At 36.5% G+C, this 17374-nt stretch overlaps 1 protein-coding gene across 1 annotated transcript in view; it reads left to right on the forward strand.

Moving 5' to 3' along the window:
* The first annotated feature begins 456 nt into the window (after nt 1–456).
* The window catches only part of PAXBP1 (PAX3 and PAX7 binding protein 1), a 40679-nt gene continuing 23761 nt past the window's right edge, over nt 457–17374 (forward strand). The window contains exons 1-5 of the mRNA XM_051984957.1: nt 457–3943; nt 5222–5350; nt 11113–11289; nt 12250–12471; nt 14024–14127. Coding sequence (XP_051840917.1) covers nt 3319–3943; nt 5222–5350; nt 11113–11289; nt 12250–12471; nt 14024–14127 — 1257 coding nt within the window. The 5' untranslated portion in view covers nt 457–3318. The remainder of the gene's footprint in view (nt 3944–5221; nt 5351–11112; nt 11290–12249; nt 12472–14023; nt 14128–17374) is intronic.

Here is a 17374-nt window from a genome sequence, read left to right on the forward strand (position 1 = left end):
TGATGCTGGGGAGAGTGAGGCTGGGAGAACATAAGTTCAGTTCTAAAATGTAATAGGGGAAAATCTGATCATATGTCTGAACAAGGTCAGATACTACCATGGTGAACTGAGAAGAGAGAAGAACCACTAGATTGTATAAGGAGGGAAGAAATCAGCCAAGGTCAGAAAAAAATGGAGCAGAATAAAGCTTCTGTGCTGATAAGATTTGACATCAGGCTATTGAGTGGCTCATATATATCTAGCTGGGACAAGCTAGGGAGACCTAGTTTTAAAAAAGAGGGCATAGGTACATTCATAAACCTTGAATTGGTAAACAACCTGGAACTACAATTATTCCCCAAATGTTACTGAACTATGAATATCCTTTGACTCATAGATACCAATATTCAGCCTAAGCAAAATTCATCAAAGAAAAAAGGAAAAGGACCTATATGCACAAAAATATTTATAGAAGCTTTTTATTTTTTATACATTTTTTATTTTCAAAATACAAAGATAGTTTTCAACATTCACACTTGGAAAACCTTGTGTTTCATATTTTTCTCCCTCTTCCCCACTTTCCTCCTGCCTTAGAGAGAAAGTAATCCAATACAGGTTAAACATGTGCAATTCTTCTTGAACATATTTCCATATTTATCATGCTGCATAAGAAAAATTAGATAAAAAAGGAAAAAAGTGAGAAAGGAAAAAAGCAAACAACAAAATAGGTGAAAATACTATCTTGTGATCACATTCAGATTCCATAGTCCCTTTTCTGAATGCAAATGACTCTCTCCATTACAAGCCTATTGGAATTGGCCTGACTCACCTCATAGTTGAAAAGAGCCACATCCATCACAGTTGATTATCATATAATCTTGTTGTTGCTATGTATAATGCTTTCTTGGTTCTATTCATTTCACTTAGCATCAGTTCATGCAAGATTCTCCAGGTCTTTCTGAAATCATCCTGCTGATAGTTTCTTATATAACAATAATATTCCATTGCATTCATATACTGTAACTTATTCAGTAATACCCAACTGATGGGCAGCCATTCAGTTTCCAGTTTCTTGTCACCATAAAATGGGCTGCTACAAACATTTTTTGCACATGTGGGTCCCTTTCCCTCTTTTATGATTTCTTTATGATACAGGACCAGTAGAAACATTGCTGAATCAATGGGTATGCAGTGCCTTTTGGGCAGTACCAAATTGCTCTCCAGAATGGTTGGATCTCTTCACAACTCCACCAACAAAGTATCAGTGTCCTAGTTTTATCACATCCTCTTCAATTTATCTTTATTTTTCCTTTCATTTTAGCCAATCTGAGAAGTATATAGTGGTATTGCAGAGTTGCCTTAAATTGCATTTCTCCAATAGTGATTTAGAGGATTTTTCATGACTAGAAATGATTTTGATTTCTTCATCTGAAAATTGTCTGTTCATAGTCTTTGACCATTTATCGGTTGGAGAAGGCTTATATTCTTATAAATTTGAGTCAATTCTCTATATATTTTAGAAATGAGGCCTTTATCAGAGTCCTTGGATGTTAAAATTTTTTCCCAATTTACTGTTTCCCTTCTAATCTTCACTGCACTGATTCAGTTTGTACAAAAAAAATTTAAATTTTATATAATCAAAATTATTCATTTTGCATTTCATAATTATCTCTACTTCATCTTTGACCATAAATTCCTTCCTTCTCCACAGATCTGAGATGGAGATTATCCCTTGTTCTCCTAATTTGCCAATATTATCACTTTTTATGTCTAAAACATGAATCCATTTTGACCTTATCTTTGCATAGGGTGTTAGGTGTTGATCAATGCCTAGTTTAGCAGATCTTTTTATACAAAAATTGTAAGTAAATCAACCATCAATTTGAGTATAGTATATGAACATCACAGAATTCTACTATGCCATTAGAAAATGACAAAAATTTTCAGAGAAACTATTTAGTCAAGTGAACAAAACCAAAACAATTTACACAATATCAACTTTGAAAGAGTAAGAACTCACATCAATGTAACAACCCTCTGTGATTCCAGAGCACTGATGAAAGAGATGCAAAATGAAAATAGGAATTTGTTGTTTGACTATGTATATTTGTCACATGGTTGTTTTTCTCTTTTCCAATGGGGGAGAAGAAAGGATTATAGAAAGAGAAGGTAATGCATGTTAACATAGGAAAAAAAAGTCCTTTTTTCCCCCCAAAACTTCTTCCCTTCTCATTTAATCTGCCTCCAAATAAATAACTGGAAAGCATTTATGTATCACTTTAAGGTTTGCAACAACAAAAAAGGCTTTACAAATTTATATTATCTCATTTTTATTCTCACAACTCCTCTGAGACAAAGGTGCTTTTACTATCCTCATTTCACAGATAAGGAAACTGAGGCAATGTACAGTTAAGGAACTTATCCAGAATTACAAAGCTAGTATCTAAGACTGAATTTATACCTACTGATCCAGTGCTTTATCCACTGCAATACTAGAAATGTTTCTCTTGGGTAAAGGTTAAAAGGTCTTGGGAATGTGTCAACAATTTAGAGGACAGAGGTTGTGTCAGTTTTGAAACGAGCTTCTAATCTTAGCCACCGAAATACTTCAGTCATAGAAACTTAATCAAGATAAAATTACTAACAAAGGCTTCTTGGACTTCAAACTAAAAATAGGTAAAGGTCAAAAGATGTCTTCAAAAACTCATATTCTATCAATACTTCACTTTCACATCAGGGTGCTGGGACTTGCTCATGATCACAACCAAGAGGAACTGGAATTTGAACCCAAGTCTTCTGACAATGAAATCCAGCACTTCTTTAGCTCTCTGGGCCAGCTTTGAGGCACCCTGTATTTCCTACCACCATGCTTTTGTCGTTCAGTTCATTTTCTTATTGGAGGTGAGGGTGGGGGAGCAAATAAACCAATCAAAAATTGTGCAAGTAAGTCAAGGACTCATCTGCCTACAAGAAAACGTAGCAAAAGAGGGGAGGAGGGCAGAGGTTGGGATGGAAGAGAGAGAAAGCAGGTTTTTGGTAGTTTAAAAATAAATTATAATTTTAAAATAGCTTTCTATTCTCAGGGATGGGTCCAAAAAAAAACAAAATAAAAAGCTCCGTCGGTAGCAGCTTCAACTGTTCCCCAGCTCCCCCCAAAGTAGACCGCTGCAGTCCATTCTGAGGTCCTAGTCTCTTCTGCCAGATTACAAATCCCCACCGGTTCTCCTCTTCTCCTCTCAGGGCGCGAGGTGGGAGACAAGACCATGTGACGTCTGACCATCGATCCTGTAGGCCAGAGAGCAGGCCGTGACTTTCTAGCCGCACGTTCCCTTCATCTCTATGGTGCTCCCTGTTGTCGAACGCGAAGTTTTCGGCTTCTTTACCACCTTTGAGTCTTCCGGGCCGGCAGGGGGCAGAAGACTAAAGTGCCTGTCCCGCGGGGAGCCGGGCTTTCGGCCTGCTTGTGCGCGGGTTGGGGAGGAGGAGCACCGAGAGCTCGGAGTGGGCGCCTGCGCCGTATTGGGCTCTGCGCTCGGTGCCGCGGCGTGTGAAGGCCGAGGTCCCCCGGACGCTGTGTCGGTGGGCGCCACTGCCACCTCCGTAGCGGCGATGTTCCGCAAGGCCCGGCGGGTGAACGTGCGCAAGCGGAACGACTCGGAGGAGGAGGAGCGGGAACGCGATGAGGACCAGGAGGCGCCGGCGCTGCTGCCGCCGGGTGGGGGGGAGGAGTCGGGCGCCGGGGACAGGGCCCCCGGCGGCGAGCTCCAGTCGTCCCCCCTGGCCCCCGGCCCGCCGCTCCTCTCCTCCTCTTCCGCTTCGCTGTTACTTGGCCCGGGGGCTGACGCTGGGCCCGGCTTCCCGGCCAGTGCAGAACAGGGCAACGGCCTAAAGCCGCGCAAGAGGCCGCGGGAGAACAAAGAGGCGCCCCGGGCCAGCCTGTTGAGCTTCCAGGATGAAGAAGAAGGTAACCGCCATCCCTGCCGCCGGCGCCTCAGCTCCCGACCGGCTCCGCCTTCGGGGGGCGCTCCGGGGATCCCCAACTCCTGCGGGCATTGGGGGGGATCCAGGCTTTCCTGACACCCCCTCCTTTCCCTCGCCCCTCCCCCAGACACTCATACCGAGCGCCCTCCTGCTTCTTTGCCTCGTGTCCCCTCGGGAACGTGACAGATCCCCCCCTTCCCCCTCCCCAGATGAATTTTGTCCTTGTTTCCTAAATATCCCCACCTCGAAGAAGAAAGGCTACATTTTAGCTCCGCTCCTCGGGAGAAGTTATCGGCCTCTACATCTTCCCAGCTGGTGCTTAGTGCAGCAGTAGCCTGGTGTGGATGGTCCATTGGAGACCAGAAAAGGAAAAAAAAATCATAATGTCACGAAAAGGAATAGTTTTGATAGAAATATAGATCTGTGCACTTTTTTTTCTTTTCCTTAAATGAGGAAGAATCCATGAAAAGTTAAAGGGAGCTCATAAAACCTTCCTATTATTTTTTCTTTACTTTTTTTTTTAAAACGAATTTGTCCAAGTGCATCTGATAGGCCAGTAGTGAAATGAATTTCTGATTCCTGGAAATACATAAGGATAATGACAGTCGCTTTATATAAAATGGAGATGCCAGTTTTTCTTTCTGTTGAGTCTTTTGTTGCTTTGTATTTTTGAGGGCAGGATTTCTTTGAGCTAGAGACTGCTTTTTCTACAATTAAATGAAATTTTTGTAAGTGGTTTTTGCAAACTTTAGGGTGATATATGTATTAAGTTAAAAGAGTTCCCCCTCCCCTTTTTTTGCTAGAATATCCCAAATTTTTAAACAAAGTTGATATGCCATGGAATGTTGGACTCCCTTTGAAATACCTTAAGCTAAAAGTGAATTAATTGACAGACTTTTGAGTTATTAAAAATATTTAAAAGTTTTACTATTTGGAATGTTAAAATGCTTTGTTGTTTCAGTTTATTTTATCTTCAATAGCATAACAGCTTGAAAGTAATATAGAAAATTTACAAAATTAACTCTTTATTGAGGGGAAGGAGGAGGGGGAAAAGGGGAGAAAGGAGAAGACTAGAAATCACATTTATTCCTTTGGAGTTCCAAGTGAGTGAGAGAGTCAAAGCAGTTTCAGAAGGGGTTAATGATTGCAGTGTATAATAATTAATCTGAGTATTTTGGTTTTTGTAAATTGAATGTAATATTTGGCAGTTTTGAATATGACAAATATAGATGTCTTACATAAATATTTTCTCTTTTTAAAGAAACTGAAGAAGTTTTTAAAGTGAAGAAATCAAGTTATAGCAAAAAAATAGTAAAACTACTTAAGAAGGAATATAAAGAAGATCTTGAAAAATCAAAGGTTAAGACAGAACTCAATTCATCAGCTGACGGTAAATAGAAAAGAATATAATATAATGACTGCATAGTTTGGATATTCAATGAATGTGAAATAATTTGGGGGGAACTTCTTTCCAATAAAATAGGTTTATTATATAGTTATGAATTCATAATGTGTCTAGTTAAAGAAAATATTAAATCTTTGTCACTAGGATTTTTTCATTTCTATGGCATTATCTCACCTATCTCAGTCAGAAATAATTGTGATGTGAAAACAGAAGATTGACACCTTAGTTCCCTTCATTTTTCCCTCTTCCCTTTACAGGAGATATGTGCAGAGGTGATTTTGAATTTCAAGTTGATATTTCAACTTTCCAATTTCCAAATTTTATTTTTTTAATGCATCTTCATGAGGATATGTGAATACATGGAAGCTGATGAAATCACCAACTGAGAAAAAAGAGGAGGCTTATGACAGAACTTAGTGAATGCTCACTAATGGAGGTGAATTACTTTGCAAGAGGGACTGAAAAAAATCTGTCAGATTGGTAGGAGGGTTACAGTGACAAAGTGATAAAAACCTTAGTAGGTGAGAATTATTAGAATGAGAGCATGGTCTATACATTCAAATAATAGGAAGGAGTCAGGGAAGATATGACCAAATAGAATATAGATAAGATCTTTGGTGACCTTGTAAAGAGTTTTTTGTTGTGTAATGGGTAAACGTCTAGCTTTGAGAGGTTAAGAAGTTAATGAGAAGTAAAAAAGAGAAAGCAACAAATGTAGAGAGCTTTTTCAGGGAGGTTGGCAATGGAAAATAGAAGAAGCTAGATATGGATATTAGAATAAGGTAAAAAAAATTTTAAAACAATTGGGGTTATCTGAATATGTTTAAGTGCAGCAAAGAAGAATCCAGAGAAAAAGGAGAAATTAAAAATTAGGAAGAGAAGGAATGAATGAAGGGGCAGAAGAGGAGACAAGAAGGGATGGAATAAGATGTAGAAGTAGAGAATTTTGGCACTGGCCAGGAAAAGGGCTATCTCTTCCTCTGAGGAATTAGCAGAGGAAAGAATAGCAAAATATTGATATAGTATGAAGTATAAAGTTGAAGAGTCAGTAAACTATTAATTAAGCCCTTATTATGTGGCATGCTAAGTAGTGGCAAAAAAAAAAAAAATTGTAAAACACATTTCTAGCAATGTAGAACTAAATTAAACTAAAATCTAAAAGGGGAAACAACATGAACAATTAAAGTTATGAAATAAAATAGAACATAAAGTAAATTCATTACAGTCCAATGTGGAGTGAAACACTTGAGGGTAATAATTAGGTCAAAGTATGACCTAACCCTTTGGCTGAAGTGAAACAAAGGTGCACAATAAATCATGAGCTTTTGTTTATGAACTAGGAAGCAGAAATATTTGAATAATGGTAGCATGTTAAATTGAGGTTCTTAAGAATGGAAAGAGATTAAGGTGGAGTCAAATGTAAATCATATGTAGAACTCCTTGAGAAAGAAGAGAAAGGAATCTAGAAGCTATTAGAGAATAGCCATCAAGATCTGGATTGACTAGTGTAACTAGGTGGAGTGAATCTGAGGTTTCGGATTGATGGTAAGGAAAGGCAGTGAAAAACATACAAAATTATTTTTCTTTGTGACTCAGGATGTTGAAAAAACATAAGAAAAGATACTATTGGAGAAGATAGCCAGGGATACAATATTTTTGATGAATATGAGGATACAGATCTTTCTTAATAATTGCAAGATGAATGGAAGATGAGAGGAAGAGATCTATAAAAATCAATTTTGAAACAATGGAATGGAGATCCATAGGATATGATTAAAGGGGAGAGTAGTAGGGTAGCATGAGGCTAAAGTGATGCTGATATGAGGAAGGTAGTAGGTGCTGGTAGCATGGGAAGGAAGATTCTGCCTGGATAACCAATCATATCTCCCAGCGCTTAAGAAGAGGGGTAATGGAGGAGAGAAGCATATTGAGATGTATTCTAAGACATGATCAATGTATTGATTTATTTTATTGATATGAGGAAGGTAGTAGGTGCTGGTAGCATGGGAAGGAAGATTCTGCCTGGATAACCAATCATATCTCCCAGCGCTTGAGAATAGGGGTAATGGAGGAGAGAAGCATATTGAGATGTATTCTAAGACATGATCAATGTATTGATTTATTTTATTGGACTATATGTGTGTGTGTTTTGTTTTTTCTTTTTTCTTTTTTCTTTTTTCTTTTTTTTTTTTTTGATGAAACAATTGGGGTTAAGTGACTTGCCCAGGGTCACAAAGCTAGGAAGTATTAAGTGTCTGAGGTCAGATTTGAACTTAGGTCCCCCTGACTTCAGCACTGGTGCTCTATCCACTGCGCTACCTTGCTATCCTATCCCCCTACCCCCACCCCATGTGTGTTTCTTATGAGGATGGCTTCTATATGAGGAGATCATCAAATTTGATCGTTGTTATTGCTAACATTTTAAATAACAATTGTAGTTTTGGCCCTGGCGATTATAAAATGAAGTAGCTGTTGAGAGAGTAAATGGTATGTGACAGGTGTAAAGTGGTTATTTGAGAAATTTTTTAAAAAAAGAACAGAAGAGGAAAAGAACAGAGCAAGAATCCTTAACGTGGAATTCTTGGATCAGTGTATAGATTTCCAAGAGATCTATGAACTTTAAGATAAGAAATAAAGTATATCTTTATTTTCCTTAATCTCTACCCTTAAATTATGAATGTAGCCAGCAAATATTCTGAGAAGGGATCCACAGACTTTATCAGACTACAGGAGTCTATAACACACAAAAAAGCTTAAGGACTCTTGGCCTAGATGAAACAGCAGAGTCATATATATGTTCATAGTTTTAAAAAAGGAGATGAAAAATGCTAAGGAGGATGGATAAGTATAAGAGATAGAGCAAGATTTCAAAGATGAAAGAAAATAATGGAATTAAAAGAGGTATACCTCTTTCTGAGACTGGAGAAGAGAATGGGTATAAATAAGTCTCTGAGGAAGATAAGCCAGATAATGCGTGTAGGATAACCTGGAGCCAGTTCAATTCAGTAAGCATTTAAATGGTTGTTATTTGCAAAGTATAATTAAGAACTGATGATTTTAAAAATTGGATCCATGTTTTAAGCAACTTTCTATTTGGGTGATAAAGTGTATATATATATATATACTTTATATATATGTGTGTATATATATATATATATATATACACACATACATATACGTATGTGTGTGTGTATATATATATATATATACACACATACAGAAAGCTATCTACAGAGTACATAAAAGTAATCTTTTGGGGGCCCAGAAGATGGCACTAACAGCTGCCAGTCATCAGAAAAGGCTTCCAGTAGAAAGGAATACCAGAATTCAACCTTAAATGAATCTAGAGATCTTAAGAGTTGGCATTGAAGAGGAAGAATATTCCAGCCATGATGACAAGATGAAATGTTATATATAGGAAATCTCAAATAGGCCACTTTATCTGGTGTATTTGCTTGTCCCTTGTTCTTGAAGAGGACCATAACATCAGGAAGGTGATATCATGACTTGCAAGAGCATTGGATTCAGTAGCTAGATATAGATCAGGATGGCTGAAGAAGGTTAGAAATGCAGTGGAACACCTTAGCTTTTTTAATCTGTTGTCTAATAGACCATGTCTATTCAGTGATTAAGGCTGGGTGAGAAATTTGAGAAAGAATGGCTTCTTTTACTTAGTCAAAAAACAAAATCAATCCCAGCAGATCCTCAGGTTTCTGGCCAAAACAGAAATAATTGCTATTTACACTCACTCTGAGCTCAAAACTATAACTAGAAGAGGCTTGGATTGGGACCTATTATTGGCCAATCAGTGAGAACCACAATAATTTGGGTTTTAAGGCTTGCTTCTTGAAAGAGAAATGTAGCCTAAAAACCTAAAAACCCAAGATATTTTGCTAGGTTTGAAAAATCAAATTTTATATTGCTTTGGGCAGAGCACCCACATGCAAGAGTGATTCTTTGTGGACAGAGGAAGAGGAGGAAGGGAAAGAGGAAAGGAAAAAGGAAGGAATGAGTGAGTGAGCTTCATTGCTCAACAGGAATTGGGCAGTTGGGTCCCCAGTGAGGCAGATACTACTAGTACCAATGGTGTTTTTTTGTCCTTTATTTTTGAAGAGGACCATGATATCAGGAAAGTGATGTCGTGACTTGCTCCTCCTAAGCTGTCTGGGCCCAGCAGCAAAATAGATCCTCTTTTTGTGCCTCCTTCTCCTCATCCCCACCCTGCCTACTATGAAGAGTGTATGAAAGGGAGTGTTAATGTCGATTTTTCTTGAAGTAGAGGGGAAATTTGGAAAGAGTTAAATAGTTGTGGAGATGAAAATTTAAAAAAGATCTTTTGTTGTTATGGATAATTTTTTGTGTATATTAATTGCTTACATTAGCTGTACATCAGATTTTTAAATTTTTCACTGCTTAAAATATTAAGTGTAATAGCATTATATTCATCTCCTTAGAAATCTTCTCAGAACAAAGATTATAACAGTTGTCCTGGGTAAGGAGATTAAATAATAGTCTGGCTTCTAGCACAGGGATCATAAATGGCTGAGAAAGAAGCATTGATGCTTGTGTAGGCAAGCTGTCCCAGGCTTGACTGAAGAAGGTACACATAAGACTTGATAAGTAGAAGTGGATATCTAGTTTGTAGATTACTAGATGTCTGTTGCTTAACACCTCCTGCTAGGACTTCTCAACTCATAATATAGGTCTTAGAGTCATAGGTTAGAACTGGAAAGAACCTTAAATTCATCTAGTTTAGGGATTCTTAATTTAGGGTGTAGAAAATAATTTTTAAAAATATTGATAATTTACAATTTAATTGATTTTCTTTGTTAAGACTGTCTTTTATTTAAAAACAATCTGATTAGAATTCCATAGACTTTATCATATTGCGAAAAAGGTAGATTATAACACAATAAAAGAATAAGAACTTATACTCTAGTCCAGCACTATCCTATTATAGATGATGAAATTGAGGCTTTGGGAGTGAAATGACTTTCAATTAGAATTAAAAAATGTTAAAAAAGAAGGAATTCAAATACAAATCTTCTGACACCAAGTCTAGAATTCTTCCAATTGCCTTATAGGTGTTTTATTACAAATGATTGTTCTTCAAATTAGAAAAAAATGAATGAAAACCATATGGTTTTTAAATCCATAAAACATATACTTGAGAAAGACTCAATTTTTAAAGACTTTTGGAGCTTATTCACCTTGTCATAGACAGCCAATTGCTTCAAATTCTAGAATTTTATGAGGAAGTCAAAGTTATTTATACTATACCTCTATGTTCACCCACTTGAGCTAAAAAGGATCATTTTTAATACTGTTTAAGGGATTCTTTGAGTTAGTCAAACCTAATCAATAGTCAGTTTACCAAGAATTGAACAAATCAGATCAGCTCTCAATAAACATTTATTAAGCACCTGCTATATGCAGGGCATTGTGCTAAAACATTCTTTAATAGTCATTAGGGAGGATGAACAACTTTCATCCAAAATTTTAGGTAAAGGGCAAAATACATAATAAAAATGGAGTGTATGAAAATATTAACTTGGTATTCAAGGTAAATCTGCACATATCCTAGAGGGCAATGGAGATAGGAGGATTTAGAAATTCTCAAAGCATACATAGTTCAGTAAGGAAATCCTTTTCCTTCAGTACATCTTTTTTCCTCCTCTGATTGTATTTCTGATAATGAAATTTGGGGTGAGGAAACGTATCTTTTTAGAATTCTTTTTTTCCTTCAGCTGAACAGCCTTTGGACAAATTAGGGCAGCCTAAGGATCCAAATCTTGAAGATGGGGCTATTATTTGTGAACATGGTGAAGAAGAAATGGAAGTGGAGAGTGAGAAGGAAGAAGAAAAGCCAAAAGTTGGTGGAACTTTTTCAAATGCTCTGTCTTCTTTGAATGTTTTACGTCCAGGTATGTACTTACAAAAAATTGATAATGCCAAATTAGCATGTCAATTGTAGAGTGACCTACGACAGGTTGCTTGAGATCTCTATTTTCTGAAGGAGAAGACAGCGTTGCAATCAGTTTATTTTTTGTAACGTTGCTTAGAAGTAGATGTAATACAGAAGATTGTAGTCTCATTTCTAGATGGGGGTGGGGGAACCACTAAGGTTTTTCCAAAATAATGTGCATGTTGCAAATTTTATCTGTACAGAAGGAGGTTATGTATAACTTGAATAAATGTAAGCATAGAATTACTTGAAAATTGATTACCTTTCTTCTTTGTCCAAGAGAAGTCAGAATTCCAATTTAGCCATATACATGTTAACATCTAAACATCATCACTTTAGCCCAGTTCTGAAACTTATAAGCGGTATTCAACTGTCTTTTTAAAACTATTGTTTTTAAATTTTGGCAAATCACTAAGAACCTTAAGTTTGTTTATTTCCCTTTTGGGTAAAACCTCTTAAACAATTTGTAGTAACATAATCAGTTTTAAAAGCTGTTGCCATAGTCTTTATTTTATCCTATTCTACCCTTTATGCTAACTCCCTGCTCCTTGATCCTGTACTAACATTCTCAAACAAATTCATAGTCAGGTGCTCCTCAATTAAAAGAAAAAATACCTTTTTAATTGATTTCTTTTAAAAGATCATTTTCAAATATCCTTCCCTGTTTTTTTAGCTAGTTTAGCTTGTAATAAAAATTGTTTTTAAAAGAAGGGGGAAGAAAGCAGCTCAACAAAACTAATCAATGATATAATGTTTTAAACCCATAATTGCCCTACTTCTACAAAGCAGGGAAGTCCATTTTCTCTTCTGCAGGACAGAGCTTTTTCATAATAATTACTTGCCATTCAGTTTGTTTTGTTTTGATTGAACTCTAACATGGAAGCCAAATTATATTTAGAAAACAAGTATTTGTTTTTAGGGGAAATCCCAGATGCTGCTTTTATTCATGCTGCTAGGAAGAAACGTCAGATGGCTCGAGAACTTGGTGATTTTGCACCTCATGATCATGAACCTGGTAAAGGCCGCCTTGTTCGAGAAGATGAAAATGATGCCAGTGATGATGATGATGATGACGAAAAGCGTCGAATAGTTTTCTCTGTCAAAGAAAAGTCACAGCGGCAAAAAATAGCAGAGGAAATAGGTAACATTTTAATAGAGTAGTAATCTCATTAAGATGCTAATAAATGAACCATACATTTTTAGCAACCATAGTCATCTTGTTAGCATGGGTATTCTCACACAGTTGGCACAAATGCTTTCTCATCCTCTACAGTTTTTGTCTATGGAATTCAGGGAGGGGGGGGAGGAGAGAGAGAAAGAGAGAATGTGTGTGTGTACACACATGTTAAAAAAAATTGATGGGTTCTAGTGTAGCTCTTAGACTTCTATTTGGGCTTTTGTTCTTACTATATGTCCTGCCTATCTTCTTGCCTGATCATACATTTCTTGGATATTGTCTTTAGTATAGCATTTTATGTTTTAATTGTCATTGCTGTTATTCTAGTTCCTACTTCTTGCCTACCTTGCCTTTTATTTTTTTAATCTTTGATTTTATTTTATTTTTTCACTTAACAAGTATTTCTTTTTTTTTTTTTTCCTTTTCTACCATGCCTTATATATATAACCCACAATTTTGATTCTTTAGAGATTGCCTTGTTTGGAGCCATTCAGTATCAATAGTCAAAGACAGGTGGTTACAAAAAAATGTATTTATATTAGGAAGATACTGCAAAATTTTCCAAATGCCATTTGTCCTGCTGTTTTACTAAGTTTTAGATTTAGCAGATGTTGGAGAGTCTGTCCATATAATTCTACATAATAAGTCTGGCAAAAAATATTTTTAATTCATTTGTTTTTCCCAGTGTACGTTGTTGAGCTTATCACATTAAAGGAGTCTTAGGATCTTGATAATGTGGCAGTGAAAAAGGGGAAGGAAAATTCTTGTAATTTTCTCTATATTTAAGTCAGTTTTGTGAGATAATTAAAGAGACCCACTAACAAAAATATCTGCAAAAGTCTTCCTTTTCCCTGCTCATTTCATGAACTAGAGCCAAATTTTTACATATATATCATTTTCTTAAGTTTTTGATCATAAGAGAAAGTTAGAAACATGGATAATTAGTTCTGATGTCCTCATAATCGCTTTAAAAAAATACCATCTTGAAAATTGGTCCCACAGTTCTTTTATTGTCACTGCCAGCATGAATTTCTTTTTTTGTGCATTCGGTTTGGTCCAAATAACTTCTGAAATTTTGAGTACCCAGGTATGGTTCCACTGATAATGATAAGAATAGATTACTATTTTGTTAGAATAGCTGACAGATCTTATTTTATTTTCCATCATTTGTATTTGTATTATGGGTCATCTTAGTCAATGAATGTCTTAACCCAGGAGCTAACCTATTAGTGATGAAATTCTAGAATCTCTTTGTACTTAGGAAGGCTAATCTTTGAAGAGCAGACTTTGTAAATGACATACTCAAAATCTTTCCAATATCATTGAATCTATCAGCGCTTCAGTTACACTGGCATAGTTTTAAAGAACCCAAAGATATTTCCACATCAAGCAACGAAGTGTAGGACATTTATGCAAGTGTGTTCTATGTGAATGAAAACCTAAAGCAAAAAATTGAACTTAAAATAAGGCTTACTGGGATATATTTCACATTTTTGAAAAATTTATGTTTGTTTAGGTATTGAGGGGAGTGATGATGAAGCCTTAGTAACTGGGGAACAGGATGAAGAACTAAGTCGATGGGAACAAGAGCAGATAAGAAAAGGAATTAACATACCTCAGGCAAGTCCTAAAAATTAATTTTATAATGATTTCTTAATGTATTTTTAAAGGTATTAATCAAAATCATTAGTTTTAAAAAAATTATATTGACTATTCTTTGTCAGATTACTTCAGCCAACCTTATTACATAAAGCTGTTAGCTATGTCATGTATTATCAGATTTTTGAGGAGAATCCTATTAGAATATAGGAAAAGGATATTGAAATTCAGTAGTTTCCAATAAAATTACATGTGACTAATAGAAAAATGTTAATGGAATTTTAGAAGAGGCTATATTAATGTTTTGTTTTTTCTAGACAGGAAAAAAAAATAGATTTTTCTGTTTCCTCAGATAAAATTGTTGGGTAGAGATACCCATGCCTGTTATTTTAACTGCTACTTAAAGAAGAAAGTGATAACTAATTTGCACTTTTAGAAAATTATAGACAGGTATATTTAATAGAAGGTAAAACTAAGTTTTAGATTCAAAGTAACAATGCCCAGAGGAAATAGCTTATCTTGGAATATTAAGACCTGATTATGGGTGCTAACACTGAGTAGCTCTATGACTTTGAGCTTCTCTGAGCCTCAGTTTCCTCATCTATAAAATGGTACTAATATTGTTTTAACTCATTAGGCCTGTAGTAAATTGAAAAGCACATGGGCAGTTATTTGACATCTTCCATTTAAAATATGTAATGTGAAAGATTTCTAACTTCATAATATAAATTACAGCTGATACCACTATTCTTGGTAGAGGTGTTCTGGTAAATGTTTAATAATCAACTTTCTGTTGCAGAAGGGGGGAGGGTGTGTGTGTATATATCCACAATATATTTTAAATTAAACACAAGTTTAATTTTCATTATTAACATTTTCTCCATTTTCTCAAGTCTAGACAGTCAACAAAACAATAAATCAAACCCTGATTTGTAGCATTGGCTCACTTTGAAATTTTTAACAGTCAGCTCTCACAAGCCAGTACAAGCTGGCTCTTGCACATTCCAGGTTCTTAATCTAGTATGCCTTTCCTCCTGGAAAAGCCTGAAAAAAAAGGCTGAAGGGACTTAAGTGACCCTTCCATACATTTTATTTGTTGGGACAGGGAAGTGTTTTAAAGAAAGCTGAGGCAGGGCTTTAGTGGAATGACATGGCGATCAGAAGAGTGGAAATTCTTGACTCTTGATATGAGGTTGGAGAATACATAAGTGTAATACAGAACACAAAGGATAAGAGAAAGACAGGTATACACTTAGTCCTAAAAACACAGATCTCAGGTTCTAGGCGGTAGCTAGATGTTCTGAGGAAAAAGCAGCTATCTGTCCTCCAAAGAATGAAAGAGTCCCAGGAACGATTAAGTGAGATCATCCAGTGAGATTCAGAAGAAGAAGTAAAGAGTAAAGGTGGTGATGGTTAGGGAGTCTTTGTTCAGGGAATTGTATCTTTGTCTTTCTGGGACATTTATCCAAGACATAATACAGACTCCCAAGACTCATCAATACAGATGATTCCTATGCATTCTTGGTCATTCACGTGGGTACAAATTATATTGCCAGAAAGAAACTAAGAAGTATTACCAGAGTTGATGAAATCATGAGCAAGGGACCAAAGTTGTGTTTTTCACTGAAGGCATTTTTGTAGAAGTGAGAAATTCATTTTAAAAAATGAATAACTGGCTAAAATGATATCTGAGAATGAATTTTGGATTTCTGGACCACAGCTTTTAAAATATTGAAATGGAGTATAATTAACAAAGACTGGTAAGAATGTATTTGCTGGCTGTCTTGCAGATCTAATCAAAAGGACTTTAAAAAGCAGAGATGAGGGAGAAAACTGCTTATGTATATCTACCAAGCTAGACACCATAGAGAGTAGCTACAATGAAGGCAGAAGAATAGTAGTCGGGACACCCAGAAGTTCACAGGAGACAAAAATCTAGGAAAAGAGCCAGTACTAAAACTTCACAGCTTAAAATGGCTATTCAAATGCCCACAGAGTAGGCAACAAGCAAGAGGAACAAAAGGTGAATTTGACCTCATAGGCATCAGAGACTTGGTGAGATGAAACCCATGACTGTAATGTTCAACTGAATGATCATACTTAATTCAAAGAGTGAAGCTAGGTAAAAAGGGGGGAAAGAGGAGGAGGGTTAGTGTCATATATTAAGTATTTACTTAATACTATTACTGAGAAAATCAGGAATCACAGGGAGGAAGCATGGTGGAGAATGTACAATATAATAACTGCAAGGGACCTCAGATGCCAGCTAGTCCAACCCTCTCATTTGACAGATGAAGAACTGAGACCCAGGGAGATTAAGTGACTTGCCCAGTATCACACACTATATCAGATCAGGATTTGAACCCAGGTCCTCGGATTCTAGTGCCAGTTCTCTTTCTACTGTACCATGCAATCTGGGTGAAGATCAATGGAAAGAAAAACCAAAAGGGATGTCGTTAGACTGTAATATCACTTGGGCAGAAAGAGGAAATAGAGGAGAGAGAGACATGAGTCACCAACCTGGCACATTGGTTTGATATAGGAGTGATAGGAAGATTCCTCCATCCAGATATCACCTGAAAAAAGCAGAGCTGCTTTATACCTTCTTGACTTCTTGAATTGTCTTAATGATATCACTTCATCCTTTAAAAGGTCAAAGAGCCAAAAGGGGGACATTCCAGACTGGAGATAGAGGTTGTTGAGATGGAAATGTTGGTAATCTTGGGGAGATCAGTTTGTCCTTGAGTTTGGGATACAGGAAGGGAAAACCAGGCAGAGTCTGGCATGCTCCCTGGATTATGAGGAAGGAGATTTCAAAGGAAAAATAGATTGGTATTAAAATGTAACAAAGCTACCATTCCACAAACAATAGGAAACTCAAGAAAGAAATTTTGAAGACAAAGGGAAATAATTTCAGTGAGAAGGAAAAACAGATCATGGTTGAAGATAGTGATGTTGGTGCACAGGGAATTAACTAAGCAAATTAGATTTCAAAGATGAGTACAGAAGATGGAAGCAGGAGAAAGTAAGCCAGGGTGAATGTAAGTGCCTGGCACAGTGCTGTGACAACAGTGCCAGCAGGGCTGTTGACCAGAAAAGCAGAGGGTGTCACAGAGAGGTTTACCTAGCCATATTGGGAGAAGAAAGGAATAGAGCCTTGGGGTGAACTGGATGATGATCACTGACAACTGAGAAGGCTGTTCACTCTCGTTTTGTTTTCTCAATAAAGGAGAAACACTGGAAATAACAGTTAAAAACAAGGAACAGG

Source organism: Antechinus flavipes, chromosome 3 (genome assembly GCF_016432865.1).
Source record: "Antechinus flavipes isolate AdamAnt ecotype Samford, QLD, Australia chromosome 3, AdamAnt_v2, whole genome shotgun sequence".
Classification (NCBI taxonomy): Eukaryota; Metazoa; Chordata; class Mammalia; order Dasyuromorphia; family Dasyuridae; genus Antechinus; species Antechinus flavipes.